General features: G+C 49.6%; 1 protein-coding gene across 5 annotated transcripts in view; it reads right to left on the reverse strand.

Moving 5' to 3' along the window:
- Positions 1-12,551, reverse strand: part of LOC123755429 (tripartite motif-containing protein 3) — a 239,559-nt gene that overhangs the window by 27,667 nt on the left and 199,341 nt on the right. The window contains exon 1 of one of the 5 annotated variants that reach the window (XM_069327764.1): positions 8,449-8,496. The exons of the other annotated variants lie outside the window; for them this stretch is intronic. Within the exon in view, the coding sequence (XP_069183865.1) occupies positions 8,449-8,481 (33 nt within the window). The 5' untranslated portion in view covers positions 8,482-8,496. Of the gene's footprint in view, positions 1-8,448; positions 8,497-12,551 lie in introns of those variants that run through there. 5 annotated transcript variants of the gene reach the window in all.

Here is a 12,551-nt window from a genome sequence, read left to right on the forward strand (position 1 = left end):
ATACAAGAGGTTTTACAAAAATTTATAGATTTATAGATAGACCTAGTACATACAATGCCTAAAGCCACTATTACGCAAAGCGTTTCGGGCAGAACTCTGTGTATGGACTCTCCATACACAGCTTAAAATGTAGATATGACAGAGCCCAATAGGTTCAGGAACCTGTACATCAGTTGAGTGACAGTTGAGAGGCGGGACCAAAGAGCCAAAGCTCAACACCCGCAAGCACAACTAGGCGAGTACATGCGCGTGCGCACACCAAAAAAAACCTACAACCAAAAAAACTACTTTAGTTCACCCGACCACTCTCTCCCTCCTCTGCCCCCCCCCCTCCCGCCTCACAATCGGGAATCCAGGGTTCGATTCTCGGGCGGGACAGAAATGGTTGGGAACATTTCCTTGCACCTAATGGCGCTCTTAACCATAGCAATAAACAGGAACCCTGCAGTTAGCTAGTTATGGTGGTGGCATCTTGCGGAGGGTCAGCAGTTCGACCTGGGGTCCTAAGGAAGGACCGACCTCCATACAAGACTGAAACGTATATATATACACGGACTTCCTGTCCCCTTTGTCCCCGACAAGGCTAAGTCCCACCACCAGAATCTTGTTGAGTCTCCCACTGCTTGTCGCGAGAGAAGTACCTCCGTTTTCTAAGACGTTCCCGCCCATTGAGAAATGCGCAGGATAGCCACTAAAAAAAAATATCATTATAATGTTAATTGGAACTACAACAGCGTCATATAGGTAGAAACAGTTGGGCTATGCTATCCTCAACAAGATATACACTCCTCGCTGGCAGTTTGGACCTCCTGGAGTATGTACCGTACGTGAATTACTAAAATAGAATTGTGGATTTCCCGCCAATTCCTCTCGTGAGACGGGTTGGCGGGAGACGGGTTGGCGGGAGACGGGTTGGCGGGAGACGGGTTGGCGGGAGACGGGTTGGCGGGAGACGGGTTGGCGGGAGACGGGTTAGGGACGGGAGACGGGTTAGGGACGGGAGACGGGTTGGCGGGAGACGGGTTAGGGACGGGAGACGGGTTGGCGGGAGACGGGTTGGCGGGAGACGGGTTGGCGGGAGACGGGTTGGCGGGAGACGGGTTGGCGGGAGACGGGTTGGCGGGAGACGGGTTGGCGGGAGACGGGTTGGCGGGAGACGGGTTAGGGACGGAAGACGGGTTGGCGGGAGACGGGTTGGCGGGAGACGGGAGACGGGTTAGGGACGGGAGACCACAAAAGACAGAGCTGAACAGAGAGTGCAAAATCATTCACCCATTCATTTACTCATGCACTCATTATTCAACTTACGACCAAGGCAATCATACCACCTACAGGGTGATTAAGTCAGTCTCAACCCCCCCCCCGCCCTCCCCCACTCCCTCCCACCTTCCCCACTGGACAGGTTAACTACCCAACTTGCCTATAATTGCTGTTGGCTATCTCAAGACGGGCCAACAAGATCAAGGAGGGTGTGGCTGGAATTTTAATCGAGTGCTAACAGTTCAACCCAATTGAAGGATAGTATTGGTAGTTAGCCATTACCTTATGAAGGGTTTAATACCACACAAAGTACTACATGGAAAGGAAAGTGGGGGGTGGAGGGCAGGGAAGGGGGTGAAGGGATAGAAGGTGGGGGGATGGAGGGATAGGAGGAGGGGGTGGAGGGATAGGAGGAGGGGTGGAGGCATAGGTGGTGGGGGGAGGAGGGATAGGAGGAGGGGTGGAGGGATAGGAGGTGGGGGGAGGAGGGATAGGAGGTGGGGGGATGGAGGGATAGGAGGAGGGGGTGGAGGGATAGGAGGAGGGGTGGAGGGATAGGAGGTGGGGGGAGGAGGGATAGGAGGTGGGGGGATGGAGGGATAGGAGGAGGGGGGGAGCGGCTACTGTGATCTACCATGTAGGGAATATTCGTTAAGTCTTTACACAGGTCATTTACCCCCCCCCCCCACACACACACACACACACCCTACCACACCCTGGGTGGATAGGTTAGGGAGTGTTCATAACACATTCGCCTCCACCGCACACTTCCCTTGCTCTAAACTCACTACACACTTATACTAAACCATGTGTAATCACCACACACACTTCTCTACAAGGCTACACTATGTATACGCTACACTAGATTCATGTGTACATCCAAGCATACATTAAGAAAGTTATTGAAGATGAACAGTGCAAGAAGCACTGATGATGTACTTCACAAAACGGACAGAGAAAAAAGATCTAAGAGTTGATATCATGCCAAACCTGTTTCCTGAAGCCCAGATAAAAAGAATAACATCGGCGGCGTATGCGAGGCTGGCTAACATCAGAACTGCCTTCAGGAACCTGTGTAAGGAATCATTTAAAACCTTGTATACCACATATGTAAGACCAATTCTGGAGTATGCGGCCCCCGCATGGAGCCCGTACCTTGTCAACCACAAGACGAAGCTGGAAAGAGTTCAGAGGTATGCCACTAGGCTAGTCCCAGAACTAAGAGGCATGAATTACGAGGAAAGGCTGCGTGAAATGTCGACCTCACGTCGCTGGAAGACAGGAGAGCTCTGGGAGACATGATCATTACCTACAAAATTCTCTGAGGAATTGACAGGATAGATAAAGATAAACTGTTTAACCCGGGGGGGGGGGCACGCACAAGGGGACAGAGGTGGACACTGAGTACCCAAATGAGCCACAGGGACGCCAGAAAGAACCTTTTCAGTGTCAGAGTAGTTAACATATGGAATGTATTAGGCAGTAATGTGGTGGAGGCTGACTCCATACACAGTTTCAAATGTAGATATGATAGAGCCCAGTAGGCTCAGAAACCTGTACACCAGTTGATTGACAGTTGAGAGGCGGGGCCAAAGAGCCAGAGCTCAACTACACCAACACTGATCACAGAGCTCCATTTTGTCTACACACACGTCCCGTCAATATACACAAAGCAAAATCCACCCAATAAATAAGATTCAGTACAAAAACAGAAGAATAGAAAAGAGGAGAACACAATAAAGAAGGCACAGAAGAGGAGGAAGAAGAGAAAGGGCAAGTGGTAGGAGGGTGAGAGGGGACACGCGCCAGACCCGCAGTGGACCGGTCAAGGGAAAGTGGAAGAGAAAGTGAGGGAGAACGGAAGGGAAAGTTAAAAGGGCAACAGTCACGGTGGTGGGAGAGAGTTATGGTGGGTAGGGGAGGGGGGGGGGGTAGATGTATGGTGGGGGGGGAGGGCAGGTGTGTGGTGGGGAAGGGAGGGAGGGGGACAGTTCCGACCGTATACCACACCTTCACGTATTCATTAACCTCTAATATAAACTGTTATACCATTACACTGCTGCATGCAGTGTGTATATTTATGCCTGGATGTATTTCATCTTCATTAAGTACATGTGTATTATCGTGATATGTTGTATTTCATGTTGTTGCTGCTGTTATCGAGTGGTTGAACTGATTACTGTAGCACTGATGTTATCTATGCATCAGTCTCGATGGATTTGGTGGGTTGCTTGGGTCTGTCTGTCTCTATGTTTACCTTTTATTATCCCACTCAGTATGAGACACTAAACATTCCCTGTGTTACAGACAGTAAGACGAGGCTTACATGCTGCAGCAACGCTGACCAGAAAGAACCAAATGGAAATTACAATATTACACTCCAAATCCCCCCTATAGCCTCCTAAAAGTGTCACATGGGAGTTACGTGGATAAAGGAACGCAAACGTGAAATGGCCAGCGATACCAAGCGGGAGCCGGTCGGCCGAGCGGACAGCACACGGGACTTGTGATCCTGGGTTCGATTCCTGGCGCCTGCGAGAAACAATGGGCAGAGTTTCTTACACCACATGCCCCTGTTACCTAGCAGTAAAATAGGTACCTAGGTGTTAGTCAGCTGTCACGGGCTGCTTCCTGGGGGCCGCGGGGACACCATAAAAGCCCCGAAATCATCTCAAGATAACCAGCATCTGATTTGACCAACAGGACGACGACTCTCTCCCTCGTCAGTCGTCCGTGTCAATCATTGCTGATGCTATCATCCGAGATTGTCTTTAGGAGCATGTAGTGTGTTGTATCGCCTCTGGCTCTAGGCTGTATCAATCTATCCCCTCCCGCACACACCTCGTTCCCTGCCTACCCACCCAAACCATACACGATCCACTATCCCCCCCAACGACCCAGCCCACACAACCCCTTCCTCGGGGTCCATGGATGCTCATGGCTGGGTCATTTATCTATCTTTTCCGTCTTGGTGTGTGGACCAAGTCTGGTCCTCCCATGTCTTGTTACAAGGTCAAGGCTCACACACTTTGTATGTTTATATGACAACATTTCTCGCTAACGAGTCTCTTAGGTTGGTAACGAAGTACAAGCCTGGGCATCACCTGAGAGGATTGGGGAGGGGGAGGGAGGTGATCTATCAAGAGCTGTCTACAAGAGCTAAGGCTCGCACGTCAACATAATACCAGGTGTGGAGCCAGTACCAGGTGTGGAGTGGTGACCAGGTGTGTGTGTGTGTGTGTGTGGCGTACTCTCTCCTTACAACATTACTTCTTGTTACATACCTTACTCATATTATAAACAACTTTACCACACTTTTAAACTGAACAGACTCCACAAGGAACTGTACAACCCTCACAAAGAACTGTACAACCCTCACAAGGAACTGTACAACTAGTCCCAGAACTAAGAGGGATGACTTACAAAGATAAGCAAGAGGAATTAAAACAAGTCCCTAGAAAACAAGAGTGCGACAAGACTTGATTACTACCTACAAAATTCTCAGGGGAACTGATAATGCAAACAAGTTTTTTTCTCAACAGGTAGTGAAGATATGGAATACACTACGATGTGTGGTGGTGTAGGACTCGGTTTCAAATGTAGATCTGATAGAGCCCAATAGGTTCCTGAAGCTGTACACCCGTTGACAAGGATGAGAGGTGGAAGCCAATAGCTGCAGCTCGACCCCCCCCCCACAAGCACGGCTACCACACCCACCTACGCCACATCGTTTGGAATGACTTCACGGTTCTGGTATCATTCATCACTACCAAGCTTCTACGCGTCCACTGCCACCTGTGCTGTGTCACCAAGTTGGCCCTCACCAGTGGACGCCCACGCCCACACTCACTGCCACGCCCCCACACGCTCCCACACTCACTACCACGCCCCCACACGCCCCCACACCCTGGGGCCACGCCCCCACACGCCCCCACACCCTGGGGCCACGCCCCCACACGCCCCCACACCCTGGGGCCACGCCCCCACACGCCCCCACACTCACTGCCACGCCCCCACACGCTCCCACACTCACTGCCACGCCCCCACACGCCCCCACACCCTGGGGCCACGCCCCTACATTCTCCAAGATGGAAAATCAGGGCATAATTGGAGCAGTAACTGGCACAATATGAGAGAGAAACTAGTCTCTTCCTTCCTCACCACAAATTACAGTAACTACCCCACAATGTCCACACTGTGAGGTGGGTGAGGAGGGGAATGGGGGGGTGAGGAGGGGAATGGGGGTGATGTAGGGGGAAGGGGGTGATGTAGGGGAGGATGTACGACAAGAAACACCATGAATGAGTCACTACAATAACTGACTGGAACACCGAGGCTACTTCCACTCCTGTACAGAGAACACGGCCCTACCAATCAGCGCACTAAGCAGCTGTTGTCAGCACTTAGCTCTTGGCCTCCGGCGGCACCAGGATCTTCAGTGACCTCGTGGCTGCTTCGCCATAATCACGAGCCAAGAGTACTAGGTACCATATACCAAGATCCGCAACAAGTGACCCCCCCAATTTCACCTGCAGGTATCAGAGTCGGTCTGTACCTCGCTGAGACCAGGTACAATCAACACCCTGGTTCACTCCACTGTCCTGCTCTGTAAGACCTTTCATATATGTACCTAGATGAGGTTCTGGGAGTTGTTCTACTCCCTAAGCCCGGCCCGGGACCAGACTTGACGTGTGAGAGTTGGTCCACCAGGCTGTTGCTTGGAGCGGACCAAGTAGTGTAGTGCCCCTGTAGTGCCTCTCCCTGTCTCTTGGCCACCAGGAACCCCCACCCCCCAGTGGCTACCTCACTACCAACACAACCATATTGATTGACTGATGAATATTAAGCCACCCCAAGAGGTGGCACGGGCATGAATAGCCCGTAAATACAACCATATCCTCCCTGCTTTATGTTATATGAAGTCAGCTGGGGCAGCTTCCAGCCCTCGCCTACCGTCCCTGTTGGTGTCTCACCCTCCAGCGATATCCGTCCCTGTTGGTGTCTGACCCTCCAGCGATATCCCCACCACCACCACAACTCTACCAACCTGTAAAATAGAAAAAATAATTACGTTAGCGGACTTCTATAACATAATATGGTATATCGTTATAGTATTGTTAATGTGGTAACACTTTCTCTGCATAACTACCTTACCTCAGTACAACACCGAGTTCTAAACTTAATGTACACCAATATCTACCTGTTGACCAATCCACACACTAGAAAGTGAAGGGACGACGACGTTTCTGTCCGTCCTGGACCATTCTCAAGTCGATTGTGTTCAATCAACTTGAGAATGGTCCAGGACGGACCGAAACGTCGTCGTCCCTTCACTTTTTAGTGTATGGATTGGTCAACATACTTCAGCCACGTTATTGTGACTCCTCGTCTGCAATATCTACCCCTCGGGCAAAGCTTCAGCTTAAGGGGGGTCCCTCAACTTCACTAGCACCCCCCTCCTAGCAGCAGTAGGCTTCGTGATACGCTTACAATTGCCAAGTCCATGTATAGAGCCTCTTGAGCAACTCTCATACCTCTCCTGTAATTTGCTAGATAACTGTCATTTGCTTACCTATTTAAACTCAATTTTTGGTGCAGGTGTGTGGTAAATATATATAGAAGGGCCTAACCGTCCACACAAAGCTAAAGCCCGGTCCTGGAGACATTAACAGCGACTAATCCCCAGAGCTAAAAGTCTCTCAATGTGATCAATTTCAACGATACCCTCATTCTTACGGATTAATTTCCCCGTCACCATATACAGGATGATGGTGTGCCTTGCCACTAGTGTTCAGTTATGATCAACCAGTCAGGTCCGTCGAGAGATCATTAATCACGTACAATATGAAGCCCAACCAGTTTGGTCGGGATCTGGTTGGGTCAACAAGGTAGGTGCGTGTGGATGGTTGAGTCAGCAACGAGGGGGGCACTGTCAGCCGCCTCGCTGCTGACTCTGGCTGAGTTCACTGTGGCACTTGGAGCAGTAATCTGGTAGTTAATGCTGATTGTGGTAGGAATAACTCTTCTCGCATCAAGTGCTGGTCAACCACACCCACACACACACACACACACTCTCCAGTGTTGTAAACATTGAAGTGCCTTCCCAGGAGAGGCCTGACCTTGACCCCCTGGCTGTCACGACGCACATCCGGTATTACTCCCCCCCCCACACACCTGGCACCACTACCCTCCTCCACACCTGGCACCACTACCCTCCCACACACCTGGCACCACTACCCTCCCCCACACACCTGGCACCACTACCCCCCCACACACCTGGCACCACTACCCTCCCCCACACACCTGGCACCACTACCCTCCCCCACACACCTGGCACCACTACCCTCCCCCACACCTGGCACCACTACCCTCCCCCACACACCTGGCACCACTACCCTCCCCACACCTGGCACCACTACTCTCCTCCCCATTGCACAGCAAGATTAAACATATTAACAAAGATGAACCAATTAGTCTGTCTGCTATCCTTTGACCAGGAGAGAGAGAGGATGCCTATGGTAAAGCTCACAGGAAGGTGACGGTCTAGGGCATGCCAAATGAGCAGGAAATACCTACACCAGCAGATCAACACCTCAAGTGAAATCAATTACACCTGTCTACAGCCAAAATGCTTCCGAAACAAATGAGGTCAATTTCGACTAATTCTTGGTCACTGAGAACGGAAATGTTTAAAATTGTTGATCAGCTCTAGTTTTTATCCAATTAGAGTCTTGAAACTAGTTTTTTGCTGCATAATGGGAGTATTTTGTCATTAATTCCATTGGGAACATTATCTAACACAGTGCACAGTTACAAACCCAATAGGATATCAACTTATACAACAGAGCACAAGTTAAACACACGGAATAGAAAGAATTTTTTCAGTGTCAGTAGTTAATAAATGGAATGCACTAGGAAGTGATGTGGTGGAGGCAGTCTCCATACACAGTTTCAAATGTAGATATGATAGAGCCCAGTAGGCTCAGGAATCTGTACACCAGTTGATTGACAGTTGAGAGGCGGGACCAAAGAGCCAAAGCTCAACCCCCGCAAGCACAATTAGGTGAGTACACGGGACAAAATCTGTCTAAATCGACCATACGAGTCTGGAAACACACTTGGCTCAGATTTTGTGGCAGCGTTTCAATTTCAATTTCAATTTCAATTTAAACATTTAATATATAATACCTTACGGCGAATATAATCGGCAGTGTCACTCATCCTGTGAGTGCACACCCACACCCGCCCACCGAGCAAGGAGAGAGACGTGTCACTCACGCCCCCAGAGGGAGCACAAGTGCCCAGAGGGGGTCTGGGACGCCTTATGGCACAGTCAAGGTGTTTATAAGTTTTAAGAGGAGGATGTGGCCACAAGGTCTCCCTCGAGGACCACTGAAGGTCGCAATGCGCATCCTGGTGACCATTATTATATTCATAATATTTAATTGTGTATTTAAAACCGTTAAATATCCCTATACTACGACCCTTCTAAACGCTTAAGGTATGTAGATTGTAAATATTGACTAAGATTTGTACAGATTTTGGCTCGTCTAGATGCTAAGATCATGCTCGGGTTACCTTACCTTGAGGTGCTTCCGGGGCTTAGTGTCCCCGCGGCCCGGTCGTCGACCAGGACCGGGTCTACAAAGATGCTGTAATTTGAGAAAAAAATTTCCACCAATGGTGCTGCCCCTGGTACATTTTTTTTTATTTATTTTTTTTATTATTTTCTACCACAGACGTGGCCAGACATTTACAATGCTAACCAGCATATATACATTTTCTTCTGTCCTCCGTGGACAGGGTTAGAGATGTGTTAAACATATAGTTCAAGGGGTTTCCTGGTACATTGAGGCGCGAGTTAGCCCTCACTTGTCATCGAATCATCGAAGTCAGCAACAGGTGAGCACAACCGCTTCAGCACCTCACACGGCCTTGCTCCCTTCACCTGTGCCTTGAGCCTCGTTACGCTCTGTCTCTCACCCCTCCCCTTGTGAGGTAATAGGGGAAGGAGGTGGGGGGGGGGGGAGGATTCATAAGAAAGACAGGTGGTGGTTTGGGAGGTTTGCGAAGGAGGGGAGGGGGGGGAGGATGATTGCGTATTCCCCCCCCCCACCCCCCAAGGTGAAGAAACACCTGGTTATCTCTGATGAGTGGTAGTGGGCCCCCATACCCATTATGTGGGTAGCAGTGGACCCATACCCATCCTGTGTGTGGTATTGTAAAAGTTTAAAAAGACACAAAATAGAGCGGGATACCTGGTTGATGGGGTTCTGGGAGTTCTTCTACTCCCCAAGCCCGGCCCGAGGCCAGACTGATGTGGCCCAGTTCACTTAAACATCAGTGTTTGTGACCCAGGAGCGGTCAATACAGTTTTATATTTAAATAAAGGTTAATATGTCTGCCAGAGGGTTTCCGAAGGTCAATATACCAATCGGAACAATAGCTCAAGGCAGCGTCTGGGATGCTCTCGGACGCAGGTTCGAATCCTCGTCACGGCCCTTGTGGATCTGTTTACTAATCGGAAGGTCTTGAGTATATGGAGCCAAGCATATGTGCTACAGTTAAGTAATATAGATGCTGGTATACCCCTTTTCTCAATATGTCTTAACATCAGCAGGTGTAAGACGGGGCAATAATGGTGATGTTTATAGTACTCTTTCTTAAAGATCTCAAGACAGATCTAGTGATGGACTGTGATGATCCATCTGCCTAGTGCTAAGTCTGTTTATTATTAAACAATGATGACATTTTAGGATGATTTAGTTGCTTAAGTTGAAAGATTTATAAGGTGTTTGGGGGATGTATTTGTGATCACGTCTCTCTTTACGGAACATCAGAGATTACTTCCCTTGTATTACGTGAGTAGCAAGGGTCTGTTTTCCTTACTGGTAGAGGCCTGATCCTCGGTGCTATTGTGTCTCGCATTTTTTTGTTTACAGATTTCTCGATTCCGTTAAATAAATCGACGTATTAAGCGAGAGGACAGGTTGAGGTAGCCTGGTACACCGTTCCTTTGGGGGTCGAGTTAGTCAATCATAACCCCACTGCGTGACCCCTGACCCTGCGTGACCCCTGACCTCGCGTGACCTCTCGTGATCCCTCCTGACCCCTGACCCCTGCAGCGATCACGACCACCGGCTCCTCCTAGGTCTCCAACCAATGTCAACACTCGCGAACAAACTGGTTTCATGTGCATGGTTGGCCGCCTGTCTTCCACAACCTTCACGCCAACCACTCTTTTACAACACAACAACTCATCCTTGCACCGTCCCGAGACACAACCACCACTGCAACCACCACCACCACAACAACCACCACCACTAGTAGTACCACCACAACAACCACCACTACGCTGTGACCCAAACATACACGAGTGTTTAGTCACGGATCTCTGGAAGTACGACGCTGACGAAAGCACTTAAGAGGTGCGAGTATGAGACAGTATTCTTTGGACGTCAGTAAATGTCAAAATTCCCCCAAGGCTGCAGCCATTTGGAGCCGTGGGCGGCAACTTGAGTCACCGGGTGTCGACCGGAAGCTTGGTAGCTGCCAATTAGAGCCAAGTGAAGCACAATGGCGAGGTGTGTGTTGAAAACCATGACAAGTGGAGATGTCATAGTGGTGGTGAGATGACTTGTGGACTCAGATGAAGGTTTAGGGATAGATCTGATCTGGAGTCTATTGTCTGCAGGTAGTCGACTGTCTGCAGGTAGTCGACTGTCTGTAGGTAGTCGACTGTCTGTAGGTAGTCGACTGTCTGTAGGTAGTCGACTGTCTGTAGGTAGTCGACTGTCTGTAGGTAGTCGACTGTCTGTAGGTAGTCGACTGTCTGTAGGTAGTCGACTGTCTGTAGGTAGTCGACTGCCTGCAGGTAGTCGACTGTCTGTAGGTAGTCGACTGCCTGCAGGTAGTCGACTGTCTGTAGGTAGTCGACTGTCTGTAGGTAGTCGACTGTCTGTAGGTAGTCGACTGTCTGTAGGTAGTCGACTCCGGCCTCCTTACCAACCTTGAGGTTACCTTGAAGTGCTTCCGGGGCTTAGCGTCCTGCGGCCCGGTCGTCGGCCAGGCCTCCTGGCACAGCAACAACCACAACACAACAACCGGGACCAAAGAGCCAGAGCTCAACCCCCGCAAGCACAACTAGGTGAGTACAACCCACAACCCCTCACAGCCTCGTTTTATTACGGAAACATCTATTACAACGCGCACCTCAATGCCTCTCGTAACCTTGAATTAAAACTGCAATTAAAAATGACCAAATATGCAATAAACGCCCAGCCAAAAGTACATTATATTCATAAGTGTGTGTGTATGAGGGTGAAGGCCAGACGCTTGCGGCTAGCCTCACCCAGCTTTTGGGGGGGGGGGGGGATGAACGGTCTGGGGTTTGGGACGAACATAGGCTGATCGGGGTCATTCGTGTTCGTCTATTAAAGGAGGGGATCAGGCACAACAGACCACTCTCAAACATTACCAGTGAAAGGTGACTGGCCATGTTCCTAGAATTCTTTACCCACGAATAATTAATTATATAATATATATATGTATATATATTATATATTCAACTACAAATACAAGGACGTGTTCGGATGTCAGTAACACCATTTATGGCGGGAACCTGAAGCCATGACGTGTGTGACACCCAGCTGTACACACACACACACACACACACACACACACACACACACACACACACACACACACACACACACACACACACACACACACACACACACACACACACCCACCCCAGGGTGGCTCAAACATACACTAGTGGTGTATCCATGATGCCGCGTGCCACACTGTTGCCATAGCACCACGGCGACCCAAGACAGTTGCAAGACACACCGCCAATCATGGCTACACTATCACATCATTTGTGGTATTATTAATTATTATTATTGAATACAGGAGAAACTAGGTGGTAGTGGCTTAACAACTTATTAAGCTGGTTACATCAGCCGTGGGGCTGAACAACGAGGCCTTTTTGAACAACGAGGCCTACTGAACAACTGTGACCTACTGAACAATTGTGGCCCATTGAACATTGCAGTACTTGCAGCAACTATTTGGTCGGTCGTGTGGCAATGGTTCACCTGGTGGTGGAGGCTGACTCCATACACAGTTTCAAGTGTAGATATGATAGGGCCCAGTAGCCCCAGGAATCTCTACACCAGTTGATTAACGGTTGAGAGGCGGGTCCAAAGAGCCGAAGCTGAACCCCCGCTAACACAACTTGGCGAGTACAAACAAGCGAGTACACACATCAACACCACACGTTAGTGAAT

Source organism: Procambarus clarkii, chromosome 20 (assembly GCF_040958095.1).
Source record: "Procambarus clarkii isolate CNS0578487 chromosome 20, FALCON_Pclarkii_2.0, whole genome shotgun sequence".
NCBI lineage: Eukaryota > Metazoa > Arthropoda > Malacostraca > Decapoda > Cambaridae > Procambarus > Procambarus clarkii.